At 34.9% G+C, this 13,955-nt stretch overlaps 1 protein-coding gene across 1 annotated transcript in view; it reads right to left on the reverse strand.

Moving 5' to 3' along the window:
- COL25A1 (collagen type XXV alpha 1 chain) overlaps positions 1–13,955 on the reverse strand; it is a 437,107-nt gene that overhangs the window by 206,841 nt on the left and 216,311 nt on the right. The window contains exons 3-4 of the mRNA XM_088792400.1: positions 1,968–2,012; positions 83–90 (exon numbers count right to left, since the gene is read on the reverse strand). Coding sequence (XP_088648526.1) covers positions 83–90; positions 1,968–2,012 — 53 coding nt within the window. The remainder of the gene's footprint in view (positions 1–82; positions 91–1,967; positions 2,013–13,955) is intronic.

A 13,955-nucleotide genomic window follows, 5' to 3' on the forward strand; every position in this document is an offset into this window, starting at 1 on the left:
TATATTTTGATGTTATAACCAAGTTTTAACATACGTGATCCTGATAAATGTAGAACAGCCAAAATCCAGCAAAGATACTTACAGGAGGACCTATACAGTGGGGAGTGGATAGAGAAGGTAAGAAAAAGGGAGAGACAAATTAGTGAATATGCAAAATATTAAGATTAAATAAAAGATTAAAGCATCGTCATAATTATCAGCACAATACAAGAGACACAGAGGTCATTTAGAATTCAATGATTCTTAATCTTTTTTTTTAGATCACGAAACTTTTGACACCATATCAGAAAAATACATTTACATCTATGTGCACAAAAAATTTTTCATAAAATTTCAAGGAATGTTTGCATTCCCTGAGACCTCTTTATGAATTACTAATATATTCACATATCTTAAGTAAAGACTGTCTAATTTATATATCAAAAAATTTAGATAAAATATGAATCAGGAGGATCTTTGGTCATTTATGATAGACCAGTTATAGAGAATTGATATAAATAACTTTCTTGAGATTGGTAAAATGGCTAAATTAAAAATGCACTCATTATTTGTTCTAAAAATGTGTTTTATTCAGTAGTATTGCCAATATATAAAAGAATAAACTCTGATATTTATATAAGTTTCTTTAAAACTATGCATTATCATCAAAACACTGGCAAAAATCTAAGAAAATTTCAGTATTTCACACACTGTATGCTCAATTAAAATACCAGTTCTAAGTAACCAGAAAGTTAGGAATTGACTTTTACGTTTTCTATAAAACTGTGTATAAACATAAATTTTCACTCTTTTCCCTCAATCCTTTTCCTTTCATTTGACATAAAGATCAATTCAGTGATTATTTGACTTTAACAATGTTTTATCATTTGTTTTTCCTCAGAACAAATGCATAAAGCATCCTCTATTATGAAACTTTGCACTTTGTGAAGGGAATACCTAGACAAGTTTCCAATTATTTAGATTCAGTGAGGTTTAATGACAAGTTGTGAGAATACTCTTAAAGAGTACGCTACCCAAATTATTGAATTTTCATAAACCCTTTCTACATTGACATCTTTTTTCCAAAATGAAGAGGAAATTGGACCAAAAAAATCAATCTTCTATCCTCTTTTTGATAGATTAGTACTTCTAGTCTTTCAAACCTCAGTAACTAATTGTTTTTAATACCGAAAAAATATAGAAAGTAACATTTCTTAGCAAACACTAGAATCAGACCTTAAATTACCTTCCTCTTATCTTGCAAGGAAGAACTGATAGCCTGATAAGACTTCATTTATGTTTTCAGAGTCATAGACTTTATAGAACAAGTAAAACAGTACATGAACTCACTCACTTGGATATCTTGCTTTCAAAAAAAAAAGTTTTTATTTGACTCTTCTGTTTCACTTTACATACAGGGATTTGGCCTGAAAGCAAAAACTCACTGAAGTGGGCGTCAGGACAATTGGTTGTATTTCAAGTTCTGCTTATAAAAAATTGCATGGCCTTGGCCAAATCACCTGACTGTTCTGGGTCTCTGTTTCCTCAACTACAAAATGAAAGTGCTGGATTGATTACTAAGGCTCCTGTCATCACAAAATTTCTATGGTTATACAAGAGGAATAAAAATTCTCAAACTTTGAAAAGAATGAGAGTAAAAGCATGACAAATTGTACCAGTTGGATAAAATAATAATAAAGCTTTCCAAGACATGTGCCCTGGTATCCCAAGGCATATGTTTTCATAGAGAACCTGCATTTACTGACCAGCTATGAAGATGAACGCATAGGTGATGTTGCCACAGCGTGTGCTGCTAAGAAACCCTCACTATACACTGAAAAGTCAGACTCGACACAATAAATCAGCCAAATTGGGTGCTAGTGATAATTACACACACCTGCACGACCTCTGACAAGACAATATAATCTGAATTAGGAGGAACAGATGCAGAATATGAATGACACAGAGCAGCTGAAAGAGAGACTTACCAGATTCTCCTCTTCGGCCCCTCTTACCTCGTTTTCCTGGAGGGCCTGAAATACAAAGAACAGTTTTTTGAATTTTTGGTTCCAAAATGGCCAGTAAATAACTTCTATATATTTTATCACTCTTTTTAACTGAGAACTTCAAGAAAGGGACCAGACGTTTGTAAAGGCCAGCTCTATTGTTGGTATTTCAACATAACTTTTAAGCTTCATTTAGTCCTAAAAGTTGTACTTGATCTCTTAGCATCTAGTGTGACATAGGAACACGAAAGATTCAGAATTTTTGTTCATCCTGTCTTGGTGTTATCAATAAAGGCTTTGCTAAGCAAATTGATGGTGGTGAGATTTCATGTTGCTTAGGAAAATTTCTTTTCGGAAGGTTTCAGGATATTAATAATTAAAAGTACTAAGTACAAATAACTATGGTTTCTCTTCAGTCGGATCCATCACGATTCTCTTAAAAATATTTAGTTGGCAGTTAGTTAAACTTATATGTTAATGAAAATAATCTTACAAATATTTCTGTTAAATGTGAATTTTCCTATATTGGCATTTCTCTGAGAACCAGCTAAGTTAACAACCGTTTTAACCGTAAAGTGCTTAGGTAGTAACTACAGGTCTCATGCTTCTAAGGGGCTAGCTCATTATTGTCATTAAATAAATATTTAGTCTGTATGATGATCCCATTTTAAAAATGGAGAAAAACTTGTTTTTTTTTCAATGAGTTGCCTATGAAGACCACCAAGGTAGTATGTATCAGACTTAGCACAGGATTCTAGCCTATCATGGCTTTCAAACCATTATTTTCAACTACATAATTTCTCCCTTCATTTCTTTGGGTAGGAATAGCTCCCACTGAATTGTGATTCCAGCAAATAGAAGAGAATAATTAGCCCACAATGAGAATTGAGGTCGTGTAACATTTGCTGGAAGAAAGAGGCCAAGGAAAATACAGAACTTCCTGGTTTTAAAGAATGAGCTGCTAAGTTGGACTGATGACTTCCAAATTCGAAAGTTCAAGACACAAGCAGTAGAGGCCTTAGCATCCAGCCGACTCTTAATGTGATCCTGAGCTACTGACTTCCACATGGAAACACTATGATGAGAAATAAGAACATCAGCGGGCCAGTTAGTTTCCCCTCAAGCCCTTACACAGAACAAGTCTGGCCATCTGTGTTTTGTAAGAGGTTAAAAACAATCAAGCAATAAAATCAATGGAAAATTTTAGGAGAAACAGCTTTATAGCAGAGTCCAAAATTGTCATGAGAAATTTCAGATTTCTTTCTGTATTCTAGCATAAAAAGAAGATCTTATCATATTCAGGATATTCATGGCAGATTAGAAGTAAAAGGAGAATCATGTAAACAGGTAAATAAATCCAGTGGGACCCTAATAGGGATATAAAATACACATTTATACACACACTCTCACACACATACACACAGATATATACTGACATATTCTGATAGTTATAGTATCCTTAAGATTAAAAATCAGATATTTTTCTACTACAAAATCAATTAAAGTAAGAAGTTTTTAGCAACTACTATATACTTATGATTGTCTGTGATCTGCATAGTCGGAATTATAGGTCATAAATAAGATATATATCTTATCTGAAAAGGCAAAGAAGTTGAAAATATTAAAATATACACATGAAAATTTCATTAGTAGAATTATGTGAAGATGGTACAATGAGTTTATACTCTGATTTGTTCCTTCTATTCCAAAAATATGGTCAATTGTAAAAAGAAAAAACATTTTAGAATTATTTGTATTAAAAAAGAAACGGACATGTTCACAGTCCAGAAATGCAAAGTGGAGAGCAGGGAAAAAATCACGAGCCTGCTGGGTTCCAGTTCTAGAAGTGGGAATGGTGGCCACGAACTCTATTCTTGAAGAACAAATGCTCATAAGTTCTCTAACCAGAGCCAGAATCACTACTTAAAGCCAGGGGTTTGAAAATGCTAAAGAGACACTGAAAAAACACCTAGGTCTCTCACTTAAAGGATGAGGAATGTATAGATATAATTGCTCAATCAGAAAATGAAGGAAGCATCTGCTGATATGGTGCCTAGTTCTATGATATCCCCAACATAAATCTGGGACAGAGTCCTAAAATGCCATTTTAAGACAAGTCTGGTCTAGAAGGCTGGGAGGGCAGATAAAGAGAAACAAAATGGTTAGGTAAGAAAGGGTGAGCACAGAGGAAAGAAAGGTAGACAAACACAGGGAGAAAAGTACACCAAAAACAACAACAACAAAACCCTACTATTCATAATGAATATACAAACTAAAATTCCAAAAACATATAAAGACATCTAATGCTAAGAAAGACAGCACTCAATAATAAGGTTATGAATTATTTCCAGATAAAATTAATTTTAAGAAACCATCAGGCAACAGTTGGTATGTTAATTAAGCTTTAAGAAATAAATGAAGAAGTAACATCCATTAAAGAGCAGGGATTTTTAAATGTGAACAAGGGGAAAAAAAGAAAAGGGGATTTGAAAAAGAATCCTTTAGAAATCTTAAAAATGAAAAGTAAAGTCATCGAAATTAAAAAAGAAAAACATAAACCAATTAAGTGCTAGCCTGCATATGGTTGAAGAAAGAAATGATGTGGAAGATACAGAATGCACACCCTCAAAATTTACATGGGGAAATTCTCACCCCCAAAGATGACAGTATTAGGAGGTAGGGCTTTGGGCAGGTGCTTAAGCCTCAAGGCTGAAGCCTTCATGAATGGGATTAGTGCCTTATAAGAGACCCCACAGAGCTTCCTAGACCCTTCCACTCTGTGAGGACACAGTGAGAAGGCACCTGTTATAAAGCAGGAAGGTGGCCTCTGCAGAGGGCAACCCTGCTGCCACCTTGATCTTAGACTTTCCAGTTTCAAGAACTGAGAGAAATAAATGTCTGTTGTTTAGAAGCCACCCAGTCTATATAGCAGCCCAAACAGACTAAGACACTATCGATCTATGTATCTATGTATCTATGTTAAGAAGAACGATATTACTTAGATCAATAAGAGAATCCAAAAGAAATGATAAAGAAGCCTTTGTTTAAGAGATAATAGATGAGAATTTTCCAGAACTGAATATAGGAGTCCTAAGATTGAACTTATACTCCAAGTGGCAAGTGAAAATAAATCACAGTTAAGCACATAGAAGGAGAAACTTCAGAATATTCAAGGATAAAGAGAAAATGCTAGGAACTACCAGAGGGAAAATTACTTAGGGAGGTACTTAGACCGACTGCTATCTCACCCACAATAAGTGCCAAAGGGCCCAGTCCTGATTTGTATGACAAATCTTAGGGCCTATGATTATATTTGTTTATTGGAATTAGTTTATCACTTGCTCCCTGAAAAATATTCCTCTTTAATAGAATTCATTATGTAAAAACAATAGAATGCACAAATATTTAAAACAGTTTGAAATAAACTTTTAAAAAATTATATTTAAAAGAAATCAGACAATGAAAAAATCAGCAAAGAAGCAATAGTATTTTTTAAAGAAATCAAGAAACAAAGTTAGAGCACTTCTGAACATGTTTGCCATGTTCTGTTATTCAAACAGAAGGCTTAGCCAAATGAATCAAATACTATGGGAAACCTGATTATATTGAGAATTGAGAAAAATAGAATCTAAGAAAAGTAAAAAGATATATGACAAGACAAACATCTATTAAATATGATAAGGTTTTACAAAGAATTTCATAATATTTGAGAGCGAAAATGAAGGAAGCTAAACTAAGTTATGAAAGGATGGGAACCTAAACTCTATTGGATTTACGAAGAGAATACTAGATTTGAGAAGAGCATGTTACAATTACTAGAAGAAACCGAAGACTGGAGTGGGCATTATACTGAGCTAATAAATTATACAAAACTCTCAGTAAGACATAAAGATCCTGCTTACAAAAAGAATAAACAGAAGTTTTGAAGATGTCTGCTATGCAAATGAGACAATTTGATATTGCTTCTGAATTTAAGAGTAAAATAATAAAAAATTATATGGATGGGATAAAATTGACAATGGACAGCTGGCAGATCACCAGAGTGAGAATATGAAAAATCAAAAAAGACAAATGATGGCTGTTTCCCAGACAAAACTGATGTTAACAATAGTTGAAAAAGATAGTGGCCATTTCCATTCCAAACTGAGTGATGAAGTGTCAGCCAGGCATGAGCTGTAAGAACAAATATAGAAGCTGGAACCCGACTCTTATTCACTGAATTTGGCCAGATCCTTGCAGTAGAAATTCTCAGTACATTCTATCAGCAGAAAGGCATGACTCTGCAAAAGAAACTGGTTCAAGAATATGAATGGGAAGAGAAAAAGCAGAAGCTATCAGCAACAGAGAAAGTGAAAACTTACAAGCAGAGAATTCATGAAATGAAGAATGAATTATAGAAAACAGAGGGAGGCTATAAAAGCAGATTGCTCTTCATGATAAGAAATTTCATGATAACCAGTACTGTTCATGCTTCAAAAAGTTTTTGCTTGAAAGATAATGCAAACTGTCAGTATGAGACAGAAATTAGTAAAAATTATCCATGGTAATACTTTAAAAACCAATGTTAAAAAATCCCAACTGCAAACAGATCATTAAATCACATCATCGCAATGCGTCTTAAGCCAAACCAGTTTCTTTGGCCCACAAGTAATATTGCTGGAGAACTCTACTCCTCACTAATGATACCTATCTGTGATAAGGCTCTTTTCTAAGATTAGATATGTGCCTAGAAATAAACATATACCTATATAGATGGGCCGTTCCATGGTCTTGAGGGCAGGCGGTCATTGCAGGTATCTGGAATAGCCTTATCTGGTTTATCAGATAAATTACCAATACCTTATCAATTCTACTCCTATTATTCGGATCTGATCACTCTTCTCCACTCCTACTAGTATTTCAAGCTGAGCTTAAATATAACCTTTCTGGGTACTCGGAGAAGAAATTATTTTTTATGGGGATTTTATTTGTATTTAAAAATATTTTTATGTCTTATAAGCATTAAACACATAGGAAGTGTTTGAGAAAAGTTTCAAAATTCATAACTGGATGAGTATTTTGTTTTGTTGTATATCTCTCTCTATTTGAACATACATTTCTGACTGTGGCTGCTTTTTGAAGAGAAGAAATAATGTGGATAGAAACAAAAGGGATCTCCAAAGAAGACATACAAATGGCCAATAGACATATGAAAAAATGCTCAACATCACTAATCATCAGAGAAATGCAAATAAAAACCACAATGAGATATCACCTCATACCAGTTAGAATGGCTATCATCAACAAATGTTGGAGAGGCTGTGGAGAAAAAGGAACCCTCATACACTGTTGGTGGGAATGCAGATTGGTGCAGCCACTATGGAAGGCAGTGTGGAGGTTGCTCAGAAAATTAAAAATAGAATTACCATATGACCCAGCAAACCCTCTCCTGGGTATCTACAAAAAAAATCTGAGAACATTTATCTATAAAGATATATGTGCTCCAATGTTCATTGCAGCTTTATTTATGGTGGTCAACACATGGAAACAACCAAAGTGTCCTTTGATAGATGACTGGATAAAGAAGATGTGGTATATATACACAAAGGAATAATATTCTGCCATAAGAGAAGATGAAATAGTACCATTTGGGACAACACGGATGGATCTTTAGATTATCATGGTAAGCAAAATAAGTCAGACAGAGAAAGTTAAGAACCATATGATTTCACCTATATGTGGTATATAAAACGGAAAACAACAAAAGAAGAAGACAAACAAATGAAGAAACAAAAACTCATAGACACAGACAATAGTTTAGTGGTTACCAGAGGGTAAGAGGGGCGGGGGGTAGTAGATGAGGGTAGAAGGGATCAAATATATGGTGATGGAAAGAGAACTGACTCTGGGTGGTGAACACACAATGTGATATATAGATGATGTATTACAGAATTGTACACCTGAAACCTATGTAATTTTACTAACAATTGTCACCCTAATAAACTTTCATTTAAAGAAGAGCAAAAAAAAAAAAAAAAAAAAAAAGAAAGAAAAAAAGAAACAAAAGGGAGAAATCAACTCAAAATGAATTAAAGACTTAAAGAACTGAAACCATAAATGTAGAAGAAAACATAGGGACAAAGTTCCTTGACATTGGTTTTGGCAATGACTTTTTAGATATGACGTCAAAAACACAGGCAACAAAAGCAAAATAAACAAGTGGGATTATATCAAACTAAAAAGTTTCTGCACATCCATGGAAAAGATCAACAAAATAAAAACTCAACCTCCAGAATGGAAGGAGATATTTGCAAATGATACATGCAATAAAGGGTTAATACCTAAAATATATAAGGAAGTCCTACAAATTAATAGCAAAAAATCAAATAACCCAACTAAAAAATGGGCAAGAAACCTAAATAGACATTTTTTCCAAAGAAGACATACAAACGGCCAACAGGTATATGAAAAGGTGCTCAACATCACTGATCATCAGAGAAATATAAATCAAAACCACAATGAGCTATCACCTCACACCTGCTAGGTTATTTTTTTAAAAAGAAGATAAGTAGAGAAAAAAGAACCCAGATACACTGTTGGTGGGAATGTAAATTGGTGTAGCCACTAAGGAAAATAGTATAGAGGTTCCTTTAAAAATTAAAAACAGAACTACCAAATGATCCAACAATTGCACTTTTGGGTATTTAGCCAAAGGTTTTGAAATCAGGACCTCAAAGAGATACTTGCACTCCCAGGTTCATTGCAGCATTTTCCACAATAGCCAAGATATGGAAACAAAGCTCATCAACAGATGAATGGACAAAGAAAATGTGATATATAGATATAGCTATAGATATATAGATATAGATAGATATATACAGTGGACTATAATTCAGCCTTTAAAAAGAAGGAAATTCTGCCATTTGCAATAACATGGATGGACCTGGAGGACATTATGCTAAGTGAAATAAGCCAGATACAGAAAGACAAATACTGTATGATCTCATTTATATGTGGCATCAAAAATAGTCAAATTCACAGAAGCAGAGAGTCGAATGGTCATTGTCAGGAGGTGGGGGTAGGGAAATGGAGAGGTGATGGTCAAAGTGTACAAAGTTTTAATTATACAAGATAAATAAATGCTGGAGCTCTACCATCCAGGATAGTCTATGCCTATAGCAAACAACGTAGTACTTTACACCTAAAATTTGCTAAGAGGGTAGATCTTATGTTAAGCATTCTTAATAATAATGATGCAGAAAGAAACTTTGGGAGGTGATGAATATGTGTATGGCCTTGATGATGATGATGATTTCATGGATGTATACTTATCCCAAACTCATTGAATTGTAAATATTAGATATACACAGCTTTTTCCATGTCAATCATATTTTAATAAAGTGCTTTAAAACAAAGAAAGAGAAGGGTCAGCCCTTGGTGATTGTGCGTAGGTATGTTGTCATAAAAACCTGAGGACAGAGAGAAATGTAGCTATATCATTACACAAATGATCTCAAGGTCATTAATGACACGGGTCATTAGGGAATTAATTCCTGACTGAATTTCTGTGAAGGAGGTAATGAATGCATGTAAAAGCACAAACTAGGAGCCCAGTAAATAATGGCCTCCCTTCTTTTGCTTTATTTTTATTTTCTTTTTATATTTAGTTATTAAGTGATCGTAATATACTTGAGCATTTGGTAAGAAACACTGAATATGTATGTGAATAAAAGTGTGAGAGATCAGCACTACCTTCTATTCAAAGAGGAAATTCAGTATAATGAAAAGAACATGGAACAGAGTTAAAAGGTTTGCACTACTGTGTACATTAAGCCAACTTCCAATTAACCTCTTTCATTTTCGTCTGCCAGGAGATCTGGTGACTAGAACTAACTACCACATTTATATGACTGCTGATGAACACTGTAAAGTGCCATATACTATGTTAACGGACCGTTTCCTTTATTTTTCATTAATTCAGCAAGGCTTATAAACTATTTTCATGATATATTACTGGCATCTTTGTCAATAAAAATAGTAAGACTGCTAAACAATTTGACACATCCTCATAAAAAGCTGAAACTTCTTATAAGTTTCATCTCTAGAAGCATAGAGACTCCTGAAGGACATTAGAGAAAATACTACAAAATACCTCAAACAATGGTAAAGATTTCAAAAAGCAAACACTCTTATCCAGAATTCTGAAGGCAGACGAAAGAGCAGGAGGCTGAGCTTGTGGTCAGGGAGGGAAAGAGTGAGTCTGAGCAGCGAGAAGATGAGCAAGCCCCACGGTGAGATGCATGCTGGGATAGGGAGGCTAGAGGAGAGATGCGTGCAAACCTAGGAGACCCCAGGAATAGGTCTCCAACAGCTGCGGATGGCTCTAGGGAGGGAGGAACCTGCTGTGCACAGAGGAGACTCTGATCATCCTTTCTGAACCATCCATCCCATCCATCCTCCAGATACTTTCAATAGACTAAACCAGGTTTACCTTCAGATCTAGATTAACCTTACAAGCAGGAACAGGTTCATTTCAGAGCGTTCCCCAAAGTCCTCCCATGTGCTTGCTTGCTGAATGCCTGAAATTCTTTCAATATAGACCAAAGCCTTTCATTCTACAATTAGAAGCAAAAAAAGCTTAAACAGCCAATAACTGGGAGAAGTCGAATATCAGCTAAAATGTGTTTTCTCCATACTCACAACACGTCTCTACTACAATATACCCAGGAAGTGATACAGCCCACAGTTTTTCACAATATGCTTCATGATGGACCGTCAGGGCAGCTCCAATTTGTCATATCGAGTTGCAACAATTTGCAGTAAAAGTTCATTGGCTAAAACAAGGTTATAAATCAATGATTCATATTTCTGCAACTATAAAATCAAGGTGAAAACAACCTGCTGAAGGTCCCACACAGCAGACACCAGTTTCCTGATTCCAACCAAGTTGTCATGCAGGGTGTCATGCAGGGTCTCTGGTCCCGCTCTCCACATAGGAACACAGGACATGGTGAGGCCAAAAAGGAACACCCACGGAGCCATAGGTAGGGGAGTCATACTACTATATTCTCACTGGCGGCTGGGCGGGAGACACGGGAATCAGGATCCACACGATCTGCAACCCGCCGTGCTAACTGCAATCCATGCTTGCTAGCTCAGCCACCACCTTCTTGCTAGTCCCCATTTTCTGTTAGCGTAGCCACAGCAGTTATTTTAGTGGTCAATGGCTTACTGGTTACAGCTGACGGCCAACTAGCCACAGCTGATGTCCATCCGATTACAATTGATGGCCATTTACTACCTGAGCCAGCACCTTTCCACATGCGGCCTAGAGCCTGGAAACTGAACTCCTGGCTCTGTCCCCACACAAGTTCAATGCTCTTTGCCTTACCACGCTGCCTCTCCCTTTTGAACTCACACTCCATAGACTGAGAGACTAGACACAGCACAAACTTTCCAAACTGCTTTATCAGTGGCCTGCCTCATATTTTTATAACATGGCTACTTAGGCAAATATATATGTATATTATTACCTGTTACAGTCTCCCACTAGACTGTGAGCTCTTGAGGAGAGGAATTCTCTCATTCATCCTTATATCTCTAGCAACAGGCTCAGGGCTTATCACCTGATGAGACTTAAAAGGAATACTGCCTATGGGCTATTTGAAGCACGCCAACATTATTTCATACCATGATCATTTTTAAAAGAAATAACTTTTTTATTCAAGAGATTTATTTCCCAAGATATTTTAAATCAGCATGTACTCCACTATATATAAAACAGGCTTGTTTGTTTTAAATATCCTTCACGTGTGTGCGTTTGTTTTAAAGTTCCTGGAAATGGAATGTCTGTTTATAAAATAAAGTTAATCCTAATAAATAATAGGTATTAGGTTTACAACAGCCATGCTCCAAAACTCTCACTATAGAGTATTATTCAGATATACAGTATTTATTTTAAAGGCAATAAGTTCAATTGAAAAGTTGTGAAAGTATTTCTCCCTTTTTTAACAACACAAGAGACATGCTAACAAATGTTTCAAATTCTATTCTTACACGTTAGTAGAGTAATGAAAGTATAAAAATTAATAGTTTTTTAGAAAAATAGTTTATTACTACGTTAGTAATAAACCACAAAACTTAAGTTGCTATACTTATTTGTGTGTCCTAACCAGGACATATCATAACCTCACCAAGGCTATAAATATCTATAACGTACTGGCCCCCTAAGATTAGTAATCAGTTGTTTTGTCAAATTTCTAGAGGGAATTTTAAAAATCAAACAAAACTACCAAATCTTCACATTAATTTTATAAATATTTCCTTCATAAATATGCTTATTTTCTAGGTTATATACCAGGAATTTTTTCCACAATTTTAAGTAAAACTTCTGAAATATAAGTATGTGCAGAAATTGTGTTCAATGAATGGGAATAAAACAATGTGACTTATGGAAGGTATAAAAAGACAAAACAAAACAAAATAACTCCCTTCAGTGGCTAATGAATATGAGGGCATTAACAGTGTACACATTACGCCACCTACGCCAATTGGGTGGATATGAGTGTGTGCGCTGATTTAAATGTAAAATGGCAACGCTTCCTTGGGGTAGTAGCCAAAATGGTTTAAAAGCCACTGATTTAGAAGACACTGGGCTAGTTATTCCAAAATATACTTCTCATGAGGAGAGTACTTAAGCAACAAGGCAAGACCTTCTGGCAAAGTATGTTTTCATCTTTCTCATGATATACATTGAGAGCAGGACTCCTGTTTTATCTATTTCTGTATTTTTCCAATTTTAGCAATTGCTATGAAAAGCTTTTAAATAAACACAAGTAACTTACATCAGAATTGTGGTACATCTAATTCTTAACACTACTTGATCATTAGAGTTATTTTTCACTGGTTGAGTTTCTATTCCTCGTTGAAAGAGGCCAATAGGCAAAAACTGCCTTTTCCTTGTAACCCTTCTTCCCAGTTATTTCAATATAAGTTCAGTTCCAGCTGGTGCTAAGCTTAAATGAAACATTTCAAGTTTACCCAAGAAATAATTGATTTGTAAATTTTACAACTAGGGGAAAATGACCATGTTTACAAGACAATTGGAGACTCTCACAAGAACATACTGAAAAACCACTGTACTTAATAAAAGAAACGAATTTCCAAACCAAGTGCAAAGAAACATTTCCAGGCTTTATGTAGATGGTTTGTTTCCATAAATGGAATTCCAGCAAATGAAGAGTTGTCTTTATTTCTGTTTTCAGTATTTAGATAATATAGTAGAATATTCAATAGAAACTGTTCAAGAGAACACAAAGCCCAGTGTTGTAGTGCACTGACTTTAATGAGGTCTGATGTGGCACGGTTGTTATTTCTATCATTCTTCTCCCACACATAAAGTGTTTCATTATTATGGTATAGAATGTTTTACCCCATGATCCTACAGGGGATTTGTCATGACAGCTTTTGTTATTTCTATTTGCAGGGGAGGGAGCTGCAAGATGTCAGAGAGTAGGGGTTGGGAAATAGGAAATATATGTTTCTTTGTGCGAATATATGCTATATAACAAGAGTGGTTATTATATATACAAGGCAATATATTCACTTTTTAAAAAGTTGAGCTCCCAAGCTTGTAGAAAAATTTAAATGAGCTCTCTAGATTCCATGTTTCCAATGGAATGTAGAGTGGTAAAAAGATCTTTTAAAGATAAACAGAATTTTTAGACTAACAGAAAAAAAATGTAATTGTTGAATATAGTTTGTCACATGCTCAATAAATTAAATAATGTTAATTCACAATTTATCAGAGATTGAGACAATCTTTCTTTTGGGAAATGGAAAAAAAAAGTGGGCTAATGGAAACTGGGATTTGTTTTCATTAATGGCTTTGCAATGTCACGGGCTTTTGCCAAATTGCTGATAGATGAATTCATATGGCAGCAGCACATACACAATTTACACACATGTAAATGGCCCACAGGTCTTTAGGTT

Source organism: Rhinolophus sinicus, chromosome 1 (assembly GCF_057876585.1).
Source record: "Rhinolophus sinicus isolate RSI-liver-muscle chromosome 1, RSI-T2T, whole genome shotgun sequence".
Taxonomy (NCBI): domain Eukaryota; kingdom Metazoa; phylum Chordata; class Mammalia; order Chiroptera; family Rhinolophidae; genus Rhinolophus; species Rhinolophus sinicus.